This window comes from Falco peregrinus, chromosome 1, assembly GCF_023634155.1.
Source record: "Falco peregrinus isolate bFalPer1 chromosome 1, bFalPer1.pri, whole genome shotgun sequence".
Taxonomy (NCBI): Eukaryota; Metazoa; Chordata; class Aves; order Falconiformes; family Falconidae; genus Falco; species Falco peregrinus.
In genome coordinates, this window is record NC_073721.1 from 94,073,064 (window position 1) to 94,090,991 (window position 17,928).

At 44.0% G+C, this 17,928-nt stretch overlaps 1 protein-coding gene across 1 annotated transcript in view; it reads left to right on the forward strand.

Annotated features, from left to right (window-relative positions):
- RCOR1 (REST corepressor 1) overlaps window positions 1-17,928 on the forward strand; it is an 89,989-nt gene that overhangs the window by 61,098 nt on the left and 10,963 nt on the right. Inside the window, exons 4-7 of the mRNA XM_055802755.1 lie at window positions 3,574-3,626; window positions 7,620-7,781; window positions 10,389-10,507; window positions 14,140-14,218. Coding sequence (XP_055658730.1) covers window positions 3,574-3,626; window positions 7,620-7,781; window positions 10,389-10,507; window positions 14,140-14,218 — 413 coding nt within the window. The remainder of the gene's footprint in view (window positions 1-3,573; window positions 3,627-7,619; window positions 7,782-10,388; window positions 10,508-14,139; window positions 14,219-17,928) is intronic.

Here is a 17,928-nt window from a genome sequence, read left to right on the forward strand (position 1 = left end):
CAAGGGGCATAGGATATGTTTCTAGCCATCCAGTAGTTGCTTCCACCATTGTAAGCACATAGTGCTTGCCTTGGTGAGTCTGTGGGAGTATAATATAGTTAATCTGCCAAACCTCCCCATATTTATATTTTAGTCATTGTCCTCCATACTAAAGAGACTATAACAGCTTGGCTTGCTTAATTGCAGTGCACGTTTCACATTGATGGATCACCTGTGCAATAGTGTCCATAGTTAAGTCTACCTGTTGATCCTGGGCCCATCTATATGTTGTATCTCTTCCTTGATGGCCCGAAGTGTCATGAACCCACTGAGCTATAAATAATTCACCTTTATGTTGCCAGTCCAAATCTACCTGAGCCACTTCAATCTTGGCTGCTTAATCCGTCTGCTGGTTGTTTAGGTGTTCTTCAGTGGCCCAACTCTTGGGGGTGTGAGCATCTACATGATGTACTTCTACAACCAAGTTCTGCGCTTGGGCAGTGGTATCTTGCCATAATGCGGCAGCCCAAATGGGTTTACCTCTGTATTGCCAATTGCTCTGCTTCTGCTGCTGCAGCCACCGCACGGGGCATTTGCCACCATCCATAAGTCAGTATAGAGGTAAAGTATCGGCCATGTTTCTCGTTCAGCAACATCTAAAGTCAGCTGGATAGTTTTCACCTCTGCAAACTGACTCGATTCACCTTCTGCTTCAACAGTTTCTGTGCCTTGTTGTAGAAGACTCCATACAGCCACCTTCCACCTCTGATGCTTTCGTACAATAGGGCAGGAGCAATCGCTAAACAAGGCATATTGCTTCTCATGTTTTGATAGTTCATCATACAATGGGGCTTCTTCAGCATGTCACCTCTTCGTCTGGTGATGTTCTGAAATCTTTACCTTCTTGCCAGTCCATAACCACTTCCAAGATTCCTGAATGAATGGGATTTCCTGTATGAGCTCGTTGTGTGATCAGTGCCACCCGCTTACTCTGTGAGCATCAGTTGCATGATGTGCGGAGGAAACCCCTCCTTTCAAATATCCAGCACTGGCAACTGGGACACCAGAAGGAGTTGTGCTTCAGTACCGGTCACTTCTGAAGCAGCTTGAACCCCTTCATAGGCTACCGATATTTCTCTTTCAGTTGGATTACAGTGGGCCTCCAATCTTCTATATCCCCAACTCCAAAAGCCCAGGGTCAACATTGAGTCTCCCCTGGTGCTTTCTGCCAGAGGGTCCGGGTAGGGCCATTCTCCCCAGCAGCGGTGTAGAGCAAGTTCTTTACATCTTGCCCAGTCCAAACTGGCCCAAGGCCTACTGCCTGAACTAGCTCCTGTTTGATTTGTTCAAAGGCTTGTTGTTGTTCAGGGCCACATTTAAAATCATTCTTCTTTTGGGTCATGTGATAGAGGGCTTATAATCATACTGTAGGTTGGAATGTGCATTCTCCAAAAAGCCCCAACGCTTTGATCGCATCCACTGGGATTTCAGAATGTCCGTCTTGCCATTATATTCCCAAAACCTGGATCTCCTGTGCAGTGATAGGACTTGACTTTGAAAGCTGGTTTTGCCATAAAGCAGAAGGGTTTGGATTATTTTTCCCCTTTCTCAAATACTACTTGTGCTGTGTTGTCCCATGCGATGGTGTCATCAACGTATTGCAGGTGTTCTGGAGCTTCACCCTTTCCCAGTGCAGCCTGGATCAGTCCATGGCAGATGGTAGGGCTACGTTCCCACCCCTGTGGCAGTTGATTTCAGGTGTATTGGATGCTCCTCCAAGTGAAAGCAAACTGTGACCTGTACTCTGCTGGTAAAGGGACTGAGAAAACCACATTTGCCATATCAGTGGTGGCATACCACTTGGCTGCCTGTGATTTTAGTTCACATTGAAGTCCTAGCGTGTCTGGTACGGCAGCACTCAGCAGTGGGGTGATTTCATTCACACCACAATAGGTCACTGTTAGTCTCCATTCTGCGTTAGACTTGTGAACTGGCCATATAGAGCTATAAAAGGGTGAGTGGGTCCTGCTGATCACTGCTCGGCTCTAGTCAGTGAATCGGTTTCTGGATGGCAATCAGGGAGTGCGGTATTGCCACCGGCGTACCGCAGTGGTAGCAGTCGGCACCTGCTGTTCTTCTGCTTTCAGTAACCCCACCACAGAAAGGTCTTCTGAAAGGCTGAGCAAAGTAGACAGCAGCTTAATGTACTCTTGTTTCAAGGCAGCTATACCGAAAGCCCACTGATAACCCTTTTGGATCCTTGAAATACCCTCTCCTAAGATAGTCAGTGCCAAGGATACATGAAGCCTCTGGGCCAGTCAACTGGGATGTTTTTGCCACTTATTCCCAGTCAAGCTTATTTCACCCTCCAATACGGTTAGCTGTTGAGAGATCCTCCTGTCATTCCAGTAACAGTAATGGGTTCTGCCCCTTCATAGCTTGAAGGTATTAGAGTACACTGTGTTCCTGTATCTGCTAGAGCTTTATACTCCTGTGGGTCTGACGTGCCGGGCCATCGGACCCACACAGACCAATAAACCTGGTTAGCCCTCTCCTCCACCTGGCTGGAGACAGGGCCCCTCTAATCCTGGTCATAGGATTCTCTACCAGGGCAGCAAGCAGTGCAGAGGAACGAGAATTCTGGCTGCGTGTACCCCAGTTCTAAGTCTTTCAGGGTACTAGCGCTTTGGTGATCCTACAGACAAACAATGCTTCCAGCATCTTCCACTCCATTAGGTGAAGCAGGAGTCTCACCTTTTTGCTTGGGTTTTTTTTTTTCTTCTTCTTTTTTTTTTTTTTTTTTTTTTTCAAGGTTGATATTATCATTATGGTGCATTTAATAATGACCAAACACAAGGGCACAGACTTAGAACACCACCGCTGGTACTGATTTTGATCCAGCCCTCTCAAATGGGTGCTGTTAGATACAATGTAAGCTCAGTCACTCAGGGTTTTAATCCCATCTGTACAAAATATAGCTCCTTAGGGCATCCTCACATTATAAAGGTTAAAAGCTTGTGGGGGTCTAATAATATATGGAGGTGGGGTTTGGTCCAAGATGAAAATTGCTGAGGCATAAGGGCTGAAAAATTTGCCAAGATCTCTGCAGTGGTTGTGCAAACACTAGGAGTCTGGCAGCATTGGAAGGTGTGGATTGTGTCTGGGGATTTTTGTTCTTAACAAAAAAACTGCTTTGGGGGATTTTTTTTTTTTAAAAAAAACAAAGCACAAAAGCAAAAAAAACCCCACAAAACCAACAAAAAGTAGCTGAGACAGTCATGTCTATAGTTTTGGTGAACAAGTCCTGAAATATTATATACTATGTTTCAGAAGTACTGGAACTGGATTGGCCATCATGCACCATTTAGGCTTGTTAAGGAAAATATGTAGTAGTTTGGTGACTGTTTTTCTTCTGTTTCCTTCCTTTCCCAAATTGTTGGAAACAGCAGTTATTAATGAGAGTTCTCTGTGGAGGATGCAATGACCATGATTGAAGTCAGAGCTGCAGGACTGGGTTTTAGACTGGAAAGGGGAAGGGAAGAAGAGATGAGATTACTGTATGAAATGCTCTTATGCCTTCTTTTTGTTTTTCAGTGGATGAATATATTGCCATTGCTAAAGAGAAGCATGGATACAATATGGAGCAGGTAACAACCCTTTGAATACTTCCTTTATTTTAAAACTTTTTTCAGCAGGTATTAAAACATGACTTAAAGTAGACTGCCTAGGGCTGCTTCTTCCCTTCAGCTGTGTTTTCTCCTCGCCTTCTTCTCCTCAAACTGACTGTTAAGAGTAGCCTGTGCTCTGGGGATATGGAGTTCAGCCCTAGTTTTACATTGAGTCAAAAGAAGAAAAATGAAACCATTGTAATTTCGAACAGAATTTGGCCATGAGCATTATGCTTCCTATGGTGACTATCTCTTGAACATTTTCAGAACCCCTAAACAATGTCAAAAAGAGCGGTTTGTCTTTGGACAGCTGCCTGATTACATTGCAGTTTCCAGCTGACTGCTCCATCTCTGCTTCATGGATGTCTTGGCAGTTATTAATGAGCTATTGAACCATCATATGCTTTTCTGAGGCAAACGAATAACCATGGTTATTTACCTTCAAACTGAGCTGCAAATCATTTTGCATTTCATAGCTGAGCACCTCAAGATGTTGGTGCAGTAGCAGTGGATGACTTCACCAGCTGTCCTTGAAGCTAGACAGTGCCTTTAGCCTAGGGGTGGAAATCTTGGTCTGAGCAGACCTCTCCTTTCCTCTGCGTGGTCTAGGACTGTGAACTAATCTTCCATGTGTTAATTAACATCAATTTCAACACTCATCTAGGGAAATGAGTAGACCTGTGCCTAGGAAGCTTTTCTGAATTTTGCTGAATTATGCCCGGAAAGGGAGGGTGGGGAATCTCATGACTTACTGTATTGGCAAATTACGTACTGTCTCTACAAAGGGATTTTATGAAAACTTGAAAGTTCATGAAACTGTTCAGGCAAATGCCTGATTTGGATGGGTAAGGGTTTCTGTTTAAATGACTGCTGTCATCTTTGAGTCAGACTTTCAGTGGTTGACACTCGTGCTCAAAAAGACTTCTTGCAGAACAAGAACATTGAAAGTGAGATAGCCAGCAAAATTTCTAGCAAAACCAGGAATGATCAGACTTAATTAATTATAGTTTCTAAGACCAGAAAACAGCAATAAAAGGAACACAAAAGAACAAAAGGGCTGTGGACTTAAATGAAAATAAGGATGGTAGCTTACTTCAGGTGAGATGAGTATATCCTAGTATTGAATATTCTGGGTAATATTTGCCAAAAGAGGTGGTTTCAGGTTAATGAAAATGGGCTTCATTATTTTGGTGGAGAAGCGTTTGGAGAGTGTAGACTGATCCAAAAGACTGATCAAAGTGGAGCTTGTCATTTAAAAAAAACACGACTGAATTCTTGTGTTTCGATAAACTTAAATTTGACTCACAGAGACTTGCATTCATTTTAACATTGGAAATTCAGACCTTCCACTCATTCCTTGAAGTCTTTCTCCCAATTTTTCTCCTCTCCTCTTGTGTGGAGAAGTAGAAGTTATGGGACTTGCCACACCTGGATGTAAAGTGGCTGAGCACTTGCAAAAAAATGTCCCTCCTTCTAAAAACTTCCTTATTCTTTCCCTAGCACTCTTGTGTAATACTCTAGAGTTAAATAAGTTTCCCGGGTCCTTTGGGATTTCCTAGAGGGCTATGCTAGGCACTTCTAGGAAATAACTGGAGAGCCTCTATCTCATATTGCTGTGGAAGGCATGTATTCATTTTGTATTATAGGGACCAAGTGTCAAGGCTTTCAAATGAGGATGATTTGTTGTGTCACCAAGGGACACTCTCTCTTCAGCAGGTATCATCAGAGTTGCTGTTGGCTGGATAATTGCGGACAAGCTGATATGGGCTCCCTGGAAGCCAGTCAGAGCTCGCTTTAGCATTTGGCCACAGTCTCTGGGCTTTGCTGGCCGTGGCAGCCCTTTCCCGTGTGTGCATCCCCCTGACAGCTGGTCTCTGGACGTCTGTGCAGGTGGCTTGACTGACAGTCATTGTACAGAGATTTCCTGTTCTTCTGTCTGTGCCCCTGCCCAAAACCTACCTTTGGAGACTACAACGTGCCCGCTTGCTGAAGGGCAAGCTGTCTGGCAGGGCAGCAGGGGTGTGTGCTGGCGCTCCTCTACCCAGTGGCTTTTCTGTCCAGCTGGCTGCATCTGTTCCACGCATGGCTCCCCATCTCTCTGTCCTTTCTCTCCCCTTGTCTGTGGCAGAGTGCCCCATTTGTTGGCTCTGCTGCTGTTGGATGATGGTTGGAGGCTTGGGCCTGTGCTGGTGGGAGTCCCTGCAGCCTTGCCAGCCTTAGGGTAGGCAAAGGGACGGCTGCAGCAGGTCAGTGAGCTCTGGCAGGGCAAGCCCACTTCAGCGGGTGTTGCAAATGGCTGTAGGTGGTTGTGCTGAGCTGTAGCAGTCATGGGCTTTTTTGGAACAGTACAGCAAGTCTGGCTGTGAGCTGTGCTCTCCTGCCAGCCTGAGTCAGACACTCTGGGACGAAGGAGGCTGGAAAAGCTGTATACTCCCCTGTGGGTGAGTGGAGAGCTCCCTAGGACAGCACAGGGTGGAGGAAGAATACCACTCTCCTGTTAAACAAGTCTATAAGGAAAACCTTTTGTTTACTTTTTGCTTCATGTAAAGCCCTCAGCCCTCACCAGCACCTAAGTGGTATTTAACACTACCCTGCCCTCCCGGAATGTTTCCCTCTTTGTTTTTCCCTTGCTTTTTCACAAGGGTATTTGGTACAGCTCATATCTGAAGCTGAAAGGGATGGCAGGGGAGAGAAAACTCAGTCCTTTGTGACTGCAAAATAGTTTCTTTGGCCCCATGCTTGCCAGAGCGGATGGAGATAGGTGGCTGTGTGGCCCCTGTGACATCTTGAGTGACTGCTGCAACCAAGCCTACTACTTGTCCTGCATGGTGGCAAAAGGGAGGAGAGGGTGCCCTACTGAGAGGACCATAGGGGCAGGACAAGGTCTTGGATCATACTAATACGCATACTTTTTGCGGAATCTCAGGGGAGCAAGATCCCATAAAGGAACTGGTTTTTGCATAGCAAAGCATAATGGGGAACCCCCGAATCTGGAGAGATTTTGTAACTTTGAGTGGCCGGGGTGAAACTACTAGATGAGGGGAACTGTGGCTGTAAAACCTGAGCTGAGTTTGCATATAACGAGCAGGTTACTCTGATGTTTTACTCAGCATGTTAGGGATTGTTTTCACTTTACAGCCATTGTGAAAGGCTGGTATCTGGCTCTGCAGAGTCAGGCCTTCCCAAAATGACTTGTGGTGCTCGCTGGCGTGCCAGATGTAGTGATGTGTCATAACGCACAGGGGCTGTGGACCCCTGGGAGAGAGAGGTGGCTAGGAGCGAGCATCCTGGAGATGGTGGGATGAGGTCAGTTTGCAGGTGGTGAAATGCAGCACATGCATGTTGTCTTTGGAACTGAGAATTAGAGACTGCAACAGTGAAACGAGGTGTCTTTCAAGGGAATAAACGAGTAGCCCCCAAAATGAGTGAGATTCGTTCTTCTTTGGGCCCAGCAAGTCAAGGTCGTGCATGCTCTCTGCCTTTCCTTCTTCCAGTTCTTATTTTCTCCCCGTTTTCCCCCTCCTCCTCAAAAAGAGCCCCTTAACAACCATCAAATCCCAGTCAACTAAACAGTCTTCCTGATTGCATGGGAAATGGAGTCGAGGCTGGACAGAAAGTAGGTTTTTGCCAGTGCTGGTTGTTAGGTAGTCTTCCAAAGTCTTTGCTTAGCTTTCCTGTGCATACCATGATCAGTGAAGTTAGAATAATTTCTTCAATTTTCTTCTTCCCTCTTACTGTTTCTACTCTTTTATTACATTACTACCTGTGTGGTCTGGATAAACTTTAAGTTGGTCTTCGCAACCTAGCAGGCACGGAGATCAGATTCCAGGTTTCTTGCACACAGAAATGTGTCTGACGTGGCTGAGAATTAAAATTATGTCTCTCTTTGCCTGAGAAAAATGCTGTAGCTCTTTCTTTGCATGCATATAATAATGTTTCTTGTGATTAGAATTGTCCCCTTGTTATTTCTAGGCCCTTGGGATGCTGTTCTGGCACAAGCACAACATCGAGAAGTCTTTGGCGGATCTGCCAAACTTTACTCCATTCCCAGATGAGTGGACAGTGGAAGACAAGGTCTTGTTTGAACAGGCCTTCAGTTTCCATGGGAAAACCTTTCACAGGATCCAGCAGATGGTAAGTGGTGTCACAGGGATGGAAAAGCATAACAGGCAGTTGGACCATCATCTTCAGTGCTGATTGTGCTGAACTCCTGTGTAATGCTTTTGAGAGAGAATAGGCCAAAGGGGATGTTAGAAGAAAGGTACTGCCATGAATAGAAAGAAACATTATTTCCAGAGTCTCCTAAGAAGTGTTTTTCTGAAGTACTTTACTGGTTCAGGATAAACATTGAGTGTGCAGTTTTTTTGGTTGGAAATTACAGTTTTCAGTCCCCTGTGTGCTATGGTACTGTTTGTCTCAGCTGGAGTTCAGGCATGGTCTGTACACACGTGCCCACCCACACACAGCGTAAAGATCATCTCTGTGCAAAGCTGATTTCCTTTCTTACAGCCTGCTTTTTAGGAATTCCTTTTATTTGACTGTGCTTAATGTGATTTGGGACTGTCAGTGGATGCTGTGATGGAGGTTGCAAGCATTCAGTCCTTTGCTTTGGGTTGGTAGTGATTTTTTTCTAAACTGTGACTGATAACTTCAAGCGTAGGTTTTTGCCTGAAAGGGAACTGCTGGGGTGTGGGCAATTTTCTTTTGAAAGAGGAAGAGTATGGGATGTAAAAATCTTTTATTTAATTATATCTTCAGAGTTTCTTCAAGTGGTTCATCACCTGAGTGGGAACCAGACTTTGTTCTTTGCTCTCCTTCAGTAAAGTGTCTCTTGAATATTCCAGCAGGACCCTGTTATGTTGATTGTGACCCTTTGAAGTGAACCTAGGCTGTTGCAGTCTGTTCAGCCTCTTTAAAGCCCCTATGAAGGCCTGTGTTGCTGATCCTGCTGAAAACCAAAAGGTGACTTGCCTCCCAAGTGTGAGGGAAAACTGCCAAGTCCCTTTTCAAAAGGGCGGCAGGAAAAGGTTCATTCTTCTCATGTCCTCCTTGAATGTGCCTTCACTGGTGTGTGTTTCCAGGTGTTCTTGGAGTCCTAGGGTCTCCCACTCCCTTGGGTCAGATGACAGGGTTTGTGCATATTGTGGACAGCTGGTATAGATAGTCTGGAGAGTTGTGGACTCCTGAAGGGTGAAGCTGTTTTCTTCTTTATTCCTCTGTTCTTGCGTAGGGGGGAAAAAATGGGGAGGGGATTGTCCTGGAGGAAGAAAAAGAGAACGTAAAGCCTGTCCCGTTGCTTGGTTAAATGCCAAAGCAAGAAACTTGCCATTTGGTTTTTGTGCAGAAGCATGAATCTGTCCCGGAGTGAAGTGCATTCCAATACAGGAATGCCAAGCTCATGTGCTGTTCTCTAGGTAATGATACTTTTTTATGGTTGCTCCCAGAAAAATCATCCTGCATGAAAGGAATTAAATGGCATGAAGCTATGTGTTTAGCAGGGGACAAGAATCAATGGCTCGGGAGCACGTTAGTTGTTAGCTTATATATGCTGCCTCATTAGCACCAGTGCAGCTTGGAACTGAGGGGAAAAATTATCGAAGCCAGTGAATGAGAAGTGAGTTACGTTATTTACTGGAGCTGGTGCTGATATTTTGGCACTCTTAGCATATGATTGTAGCCAAGTGGATGTTTGTCACGAACAGCCTTGTCCCTGAGTTTGTTCTGTGGAACCCATTTAATTCCAGTGTACCAGCCTGCTGCATGGTTGTTGGCAACACAACGTTGACATAGCACCTGTGCTTTGCCAGTGCAGATGGATTTATGCCTGTGTGCAGCTCTGTGCCAGGGTAGCAGCTCTAGTGTGATCCATTATTAGGACCTAAAGTCAACCTGCAATCTGAGAACCAGGCTTGTCTCAAGTGAAGACTTAAACTGCAGTATCTGAATAAGAGAGATCTGGCTCTTGCTTACAGTTTTGTTTTCCTCTCCACCTGTCCTGCCCTCTAAGCTGAATCAGACACTTGACTGAAACATGTTTTATTCAGCAAGAAAGGTTGGACTTTTACCTTGTAGAACTCTTGTATAAGAACATCCATGCAGAGTACCTCAGAAGTAGGGAATTAGTTGTACGTTTTACACTTTTTGGAGGCAGACTTTTCATAACTACGGGGCAATGACATTAGTGTAAGAGGACAAAGCAAAATCAATTGAGACTTGTTTTCCTATATCCTCAGTCTACCATACAGTAATGTTCCACCTTTTGAAAATGTCTTTTGTTGAGACCTTTGAATAGACTTAATCATGTGAATGGTGTGAATAAGACTTTTTTTAACCAAACATCAAAGATACGCTTGGGATGTAGCCTGCAATTCAGCAGTTCCTGTGGTTGCTTACACATGCCTGTGTTAGCTTTTAAAACTGTTATCTTAGCTTCAGGGCCCCATTTGGGATTTGCTTTTGCTATGGTCCTCTATTCTGAAGGGAACCAGCTACCTGGCTGGTAAGTGGAGGCTTGCTGAGATGCTCTTTAGAGATTTTGATGTCCTAAACAGTGGGCACTAACCTGAAACACTCCCCCATAGATCATTTTCGGAAAGGCTGCAGAACTGCCTTGCTTGAGCCTTTGAGACAATCCAATGTAGAGAGATCAGATGTTCCTTGACAAGAACAGACCGATTGTATGTGAACTCCTGGGGGTACTTTACATATAAACATATAAAAGGATACATGTTTAATTTACAGCTTCCTGACAAATCAATAGCCAGCCTGGTGAAATTTTACTACTCCTGGAAGAAGACAAGGACTAAAACTAGCGTGATGGACCGTCATGCTCGTAAACAAAAAAGGGAACGTGAGGAAAGGTAGGTTTGCAAGCAGAAAGGCTGTGTATTGACGCACACTGATTTCTTCAGACTACCTCAGAGATTCCTGTTAGCTTGTAAGAAACTAGATGTAGGATTTTCCCCAAAATGTTTCCTGGTGCCACACCTTCTTTCCCCACCCCTTTTCCCTGCTGTGCATGTTTTGCTTTGCTTAAAGCCAAAAGGAATCTGTTGGCAATTAAGTGTGCTCTCTTTTTCAACACTGTGCAATTCCAGATTGCCCTCTAGTGCAGCGGTTGCTGTCCCATTGCTCTAGAAGCTTTTTCTCTGATACTGCTTGAGGGTGGAGAAAATGAAGTTAAAACTGTTTACAAGCTGATTGGCACTGTTGTCAGCAGAGCCAGAGAAGCTGATAAGCAGGAGAGTGAAAGGAAGTCATGAAAGAGCTAGAAATCTGCCTTTATTTCCTCCATGTGATGCTGAGTAGAGCAAGAATGTGCACCTGATGGGGAGCAGGGTCTGGCGCAGCACCCCTCAGCCTGTGCGTATGCACACAGAGACCCTTCCCCTGCCTTTTACTTCAAAAACTATTACCAGCATAAGACCATGCTCTATTCCCTGAGAAAAATGAAGTTTAGGATGTGTTTGATTGACTGAGAAGAGGGTAGCACAGGGGAACTTAGGATGAATTCTGTGGCAGAGGCCATGGTATGCTGCGTGCATTAGGATTTGGGGGGGGTGAGGGTGCCGGTATTTGGGAGATCACTAGCCACTGAGCTTCAACAGAAGAGTTTGACTCCTGCTTTTGTGCAGTTTTGTCTGCAAGTTCACCCTCCTGTTGTGTGTATTACTAGAAGTATCTGTACAGTTAGAACTGTCACTTGGTGACTGCCTAGTTCTGGGCCTGACAGAGCCTCAGAAATGTGGTGGCCTCAGGGTGTGTGTGCGTGGACGACACCCCCATTGCCCCTGAACAGCAGCAACTCCATCTGCTCGATGCAGGTGCCTTCTCATCCTGCTCTAAAATGTAGTTAATGTCTTTGCAGATAAAACTTGAGGTGTGCCTGGCTTTGGAAGACTCCTGTAGAATTTTGCCTAATTACATTAGAAGTTTTTTCTCCTCAAACGAGTTGCTGCTTCAGCACTTCCCAGGGAGCTGTTTGCTAGCTCCCGGACATAGGAGCAAGCCCTGTTTGGGAAGGGGGAAGAAATGTGTTTCTAGGGTTGAGGTGTACTACGCCAATGACTCCACCTCTCCCGTTTCTCCATTAGTTCAACAATACTTGCTTAACAGGCAGGGCCAGGGAAAATGTTACCAGCCAACTTGTCCAATATTTGGTTGGCTTTCTCTGACTTGAGTCTTTCTCCATTCTGTTTTTTTCCCTTCTCTGCAAAGGCTGTCTTGATTTTTCTTCTTCCCATTCTGCTTTTTTTTTCCCCCTCTTTTTTTTTTTTTTTTTTTAAATTTTCCTACTAATTAGGGGGTGGGATGGGTGGGTGGGGGTTGGGTTGCCTCTTGTAAGGAGTATGTGTTTGTCTCATTATATGGTTTAGTGTCTTTTACCTCTCTATTTTTATTCTGGCTCATAAATGAAATTACTGCAATTTGGAAATACAACTCCGGTACCTATGCCTGTTTGCTGGGAAAAGCAGCACCTCACACCATCTGGTGATTGGGAAAGAACTCTATGGGCTGCTATGTGCTGTAATTTTGTAACCTTTGAGGAAGGCAGCTGGATTGGAAATGTGTAATTTGGTTTACATCTGCAGCAAGCTAAGCGCCAGGCCATCAACTTGATGTTTGATTTCCCTTCTTCCCCTCTGTTGAGTAAAATAGTCAAACCCCTGCACACCTGGAGGATTTATCAGTGCAGCCATGTGGGGTGTGAAAACAAATCTGGGTGAGTTTGGGGTGTTTGGATTTTGAGGCTGTGCTGTGCCATTAGTTGTTGGGAAAACTTGAAAAACTTTCTTCAGTTAATAGTGATCGCTGTCTAAAACTGCAGAAGTGAGTGGGTGGGTTTTGATCTAGCTCATATCTAGGAACTCGCTAGAATAGAAGAGTAAACTATGAGCACAGCGGAGCCCACGGGGGTTTGGCCTTCACAGAAAGGCTGAAATCTGAACCTAGGTGAGAACACGTGGGAGCTCTTTTGGAGATGGGGTTAAGAAAGAGGCAAGGCAGTCTGAGGTATCTCACTCGAGTACTGCTAGATCTTTTCTGTGGCTAGGCAGGGAAATTCCCTGATCCCTCAGATTGTCACCAAAATAGCTCCCCCTGCATTTGGGACCAGGTTTTCAGTAGCTGTTCTTAGTGTGAGGGGCTTTGTGTATGCAGCTCTGGGAGGGGGTGCTTGTGAGTTTATTCCCTGGAATCGTGATTACACAAACTAAATATCTTGTGAACCAGGCAGCTTGGGAGAGCAGGAATGCCTTGTACAAGTGACTGCTCTCACGGAGATGGATGCCAGCTTAAGCCACCCGGCAGTATGTTCCTCCTTAAGCTACGTTTGCACGGGGTGTCACTGCAGCGGGGAGACAGCCGTGAGCGAGTGCTGCTACCGCAGCCATGTGCACTGGCACCCGCGGTGCCTGCTGTCCCCCACGCCTGTGTGAATGCCCCCTGACTGGCACTAGCACCCCAGTGGTGTAGCGCAGCTTCTGCTGGGGTTTCTCTGCACAGCCCTGCCTTGCAGTGGTGCTGTGACATACCTGCATCAGGCAAAGTTTCTCATCCCAGGCTATAAAGTTTGACATGACAAAATAGGTTTATTTTTTTGATTAAAAAAAAAAAATGAAAAGCCTTGATTAGGTCAGCTTATTTCTTCTGTTTCTGGGCATCATCCCAAATGGTGCAATTAACTTTAGTTGTGTACAGTACAAAAATTCTAAATGGTGAAAATATATTCGATTTAATGTCTGATTAAAATTCCAATGAAGCCAAACTGGCCAGGTGTGCCAAGGTCACTTTCAATATGGCCTCAATTTCATGCCTATTATTATTCTGTAACTGATAACCTCTTTTTCTTTTCCAGGGGAGAATGAAATGTGATGCTGTACTGAAAAAAAAAAAAAAAAAAAAAAAAAAAGCCCAAACAAAAACCCAAACATTTTTTATGCTTGCTCTTGAGGGAGTTCATTCTGTGCATGTCTATTTCACTAAATGTTAAGGAGTTGTATGAAATCTGTGGTTTAGCTACTTGCTGTAATTCTAAGTGTTCGTTTCTGTCTTGGTTTGCCTAAAGTTAAAATGCGCAGTGCCTTGTTCTTTAAAAGGTAACTTGTGTAATCAATTATGTGTATCTTGCCTTCATCTGAGCAGACTTATTTTGCCTAAGTATGCTACTGAGAAGCCTTCCTTTACAAGACATGGGCCCTACTAGCTATACACTTAAGAATTTCTTGAATTAAACAAAAAAACCAAACCCAAAACAACAACCAAACAAAACAAAAAAAAAAAACCCCACCAAACAAACAAACAAACCAAAAAACCAAAAAAAACCCCAACACAAACAACAAACCCACTGCAAACCCCTGAAAAAATGTTCTGGAAATATAACTAAGGAAAGCTTGTTGGACTTGCTGTTGTATCCAGGCATTTCTTTTAGCATGCTATCTATAGAAAAAGAGCCTCACAAACTAATATAGTACTGTTTGCTTTTGTCTTGCAGTGAGGATGAAATGGAGGAAGCAAATGGAAATAACCCTATTGATATTGAAGTTGAACAAAACAAGGAGAGCAAAAAGGAGGTATAATTATTTTCTTACTCTTATAGAAATGACAGTGCTTACTTACTAGCTACTTCATGTAGAAGCTGACAGTATCTAAATTTTCTTTTTGTGCTTTGTATAGTTGTCATACAAGAAAAGAATTGTCTTCAAAATTATTCTTAGTTGAAGACAATTGTAGACAAATAAATTATGGATGGTGCTGGGAAAATGTTAAGATTTTACCATCCCATGGTAATGTACTATGTGAGTGTTTCTAGTCTCTTTGACTCTCTCTTTGGCTGTGTTAGCTTGAACCACCTTCAGTGATAGTTTAAATCAACCAAACTGTCTAGAGGTGGAGTCGAAGCATTTAGACCACTGAGATGGTTTGGTGGAGGGGAAATATGCCCCATAATCTGTTCTAGGTAGACTAGCAAGAGCATGTTTATCTACACCTTAGACTCTAAGGTAAATTCCTGATGTGCTGAAATCCTCAGCAACAGTCTGAGGATTTTGGTGGTACCAGGATTGTAACTACAGTGGTGAACAGTAAAGGAGAAAGCTTTTGTGTGGCCGGTTTATTCTGTCTGGCAGAGGAGCCTTAATCCGTTATTATGCACGGAATATTTTGTCTACTTCAAATGTAGTAATTGCACCTCTCTTCAAATACTTCATTTTGAGTGGGCATAGAGTTCTGGATGAAAATAGCCACACAAATATAACAGACAGTTTTGAAAATCTGGTCTGTGATGCTTAACAGGAAACTGTACTTTTTTTCATATGTATAACCTGCTGGTTATCTGCTAATAAAAAATGCCTTGCCATTCAGCAGCAGTGTGGGTTGTACGTGCACGTGCATGCTACAGGAAGATATTTACCCTAAGGCCTTCTCTCCTTGAAGTAGATCCGTAGCCTGATTTCTTGTAGCCTGATTTCTTGTAGCCTGATTTCTTGTAGCCTGATTTCTTGTAGCCTGATTTCTTGTAGCCTGATTTCTTGTAGCCTGATTTCTTGTAGCCTGATTTCTTGTAGCCTGATTTCTTGTAGCCTGATTTCTTGTAGCCTGATTTCTTGTAGCCTGATTTCTTGTAGCCTGATTTCTTGTAGCCTGATTTCTTGTAGCCTGATTTCTTGTAGCCTGATTTCTTGTAGCCTGATTTCTTGTAGCCTGATTTCTTGTAGCCTGATTTCTTGTAGCCTGATTTCTTGTAGCCTGATTTCTTGTAGCCTGATTTCTTGTAGCCTGATTTCTTGTAGCCTGATTTCTTGTAGCCTGATTTCTTGTAGCCTGATTTCTTGTAGCCTGATTTCTTGTAGCCTGATTTCTTGTAGCCTGATTTCTTGTAGCCTGATTTCTTGTAGCCTGATTTCTTGTAGCCTGATTTCTTGTAGCCTGATTTCTTGTAGCCTGATTTCTTGTAGCCTGATTTCTTGTAGCCTGATTTCTTGTAGCCTGATTTCTTGTAGCCTGATTTCTTGTAGCCTGATTTCTCTGCCACGCTGTCTCTCTCACTCAATTTTTTAATTTTTTCTTTAAAGGGTATATGTAGGAAGACAATACTAGAAATATTTAAAGACATGATTGCACACAGGCAGAAACTAAGTCTTAGAGCAGCTGTTTTGTCAGTCACTGTCAGTGAGATTAATTCCTCTGATAAATTACTTTGAAGGGAAATAACTGAAAGATAACAGCATTCTAGTTTGTTCTTTACCCATGCCAGGGTGCTTCCTAGACTTTCCAGAAAAGCCTGGCTGTTGCTTGCACCAAAGGAGCTGGCATCCCTGATGACTTCCTAGGAGCCAAGTGGATGTGAAGCCACTCATAGTCACCCTTACAAGAAGCTGAGTTTTCAAGCGTTAGCAACACCCGAACTAGAAGGGTTCTCACTTGGCTAAGTTGCAGCTGCATACTGCAGCTCTCCAGTGTGTCTGATGGATAACTGCTACTGTCATCTCGTTTCCCATTGTTTTAATAAATTTTCAAGTTTAGATTCCTCTATAAGCTCTTTGAAAGCTTGAGTCTATAAGAGAGTTCCCTTCAATCCCTTTTATTTCTTCCTTCCCTACCAGTGCTGGCTTGCTCTGCTGCAGAAGAGGGGAAGGTAGTTCTTCACCAACTTAGCTGCCTCTGTTGTAAGGCCAAACCAGGCCAGATGGCTGATAGCTATCACCAAGACATTTTTTTGTAGGAAGTCTTGTATGGGAGGGGGCTGTCTGCCCTCCTTGTCACACTAGTATAGGCCATGGCACTATAATCTGAAAGACATCACCAGAACTCATGGTGCATGTGCAGTCTGGCTGTGTGTGCAACGGTGGGCAGCCTTGTGGGGGCTCTTCTGGACTGGGATTGTACTGGTGGGTAAAACGAAGCTGACAACCTGCATAGCCTGTTCAGAGTTAATTTGGTTTGATTTTGCAGTACCTGAACCACAGGGGCTGATTGAAAATGCTCGGGGAGAGAGCAGGTATTCAGGAGGGGATTATGTTTTCTCCTGATTGTTCTATTTCTTTTAATGACATGGTCAGATGTGCAGGGGTGGTGATGCACCCAGGACTTTTACCGTAACGAACCTCCCTGTCCCAGCCGCACAGAGATGGTTTTTCCAGCTCTGAGACGTGTCGGTTACTGTATGACTTGCCGAGTAATACTGGGATTTCTCAGAGTATCTGAAATATCTCATCTGTTTCCTCTTTTGGGGATCATTGGAGGGGGAATCTTCCCTTTTTTTTTTTTTTTTTTTTTTTTTTTACTACTTTCAGTGTTAGTGCAACTGTTCGGGTTTCCTCAGATAGTAACTCCATAATACTGAGATTGTGAAAAGAGCCGCTTTCTCTGCATCTTCCTTGTTCCTGGAAATGCCTTCCATTTCATCCTCTGCTTTTACATGGCTTGAGATAGCTTGGTTTTTTCTTCTTACACAGTGAAATCTGAGGAGGGAAACTTGTTTGTATTAAGGGCTTTGTAAGACTGAAGTGCGCTGGATAGCAGTAGCAATTTCTAAATAAACAGAGGAGCACTGCTAAATACCTGCATTTCAATTCTTTCTGCTTTTCATGAATTTATTGAATTCTTTAGAGAAATGTGTGTGGCCAGGAAAGCAAGAGTTTCCAAGATGGGGTGTTCAAATTTGTGCAAGCCTGCACGATGTCACCAGGGCATAGAGGTGTTTGGAGCTTGGAAAAAACGTTCTGCTGGAGCTCTGGCTTCTTGTCCACAACATGAAAGAGCTTCACATTCTTTGAACTGTGTAAAACAATCATTTGAAACTGCTTTCGTTTTTCCTTAACGTTGAGGCTTCTGGGATTGCAGGCATTGTGTGTTGGTCAGCCTACACCCTGAACCTGTTGTGAGGCATTATTGCATGATCCTGTGAAATTCTGCACGGAGATGAAATACGAATAAATCTGAAATATGTATCCATGTTGAATAATTTACGCAGCTCAGTTATCAATGTGCTCACTTCTGAAGCAGAGTGCAGAGCTTACCTCATTTGTTCATAGCTAAACCAGTCTGGTTTCACTACTCCCTTCTGCTAAAAGAAATAGGGTATCCATCCTGCAACAGCAATAGTTAATCTCTTGCTCCTGGGCCTTGCCTTAGGTGTCATCCCTCATGGAGTCCTTTGCACTAAAGAAGGAAAAAAAAAGGTTGAACAGGCAGTTGTCCACATTACCACTCCTGTGGCTCTGGCCAGAGCCCATACGCTGGGGTTCTCCAGCCTTCAGGAAACAGAGCCTCATGCTTATGT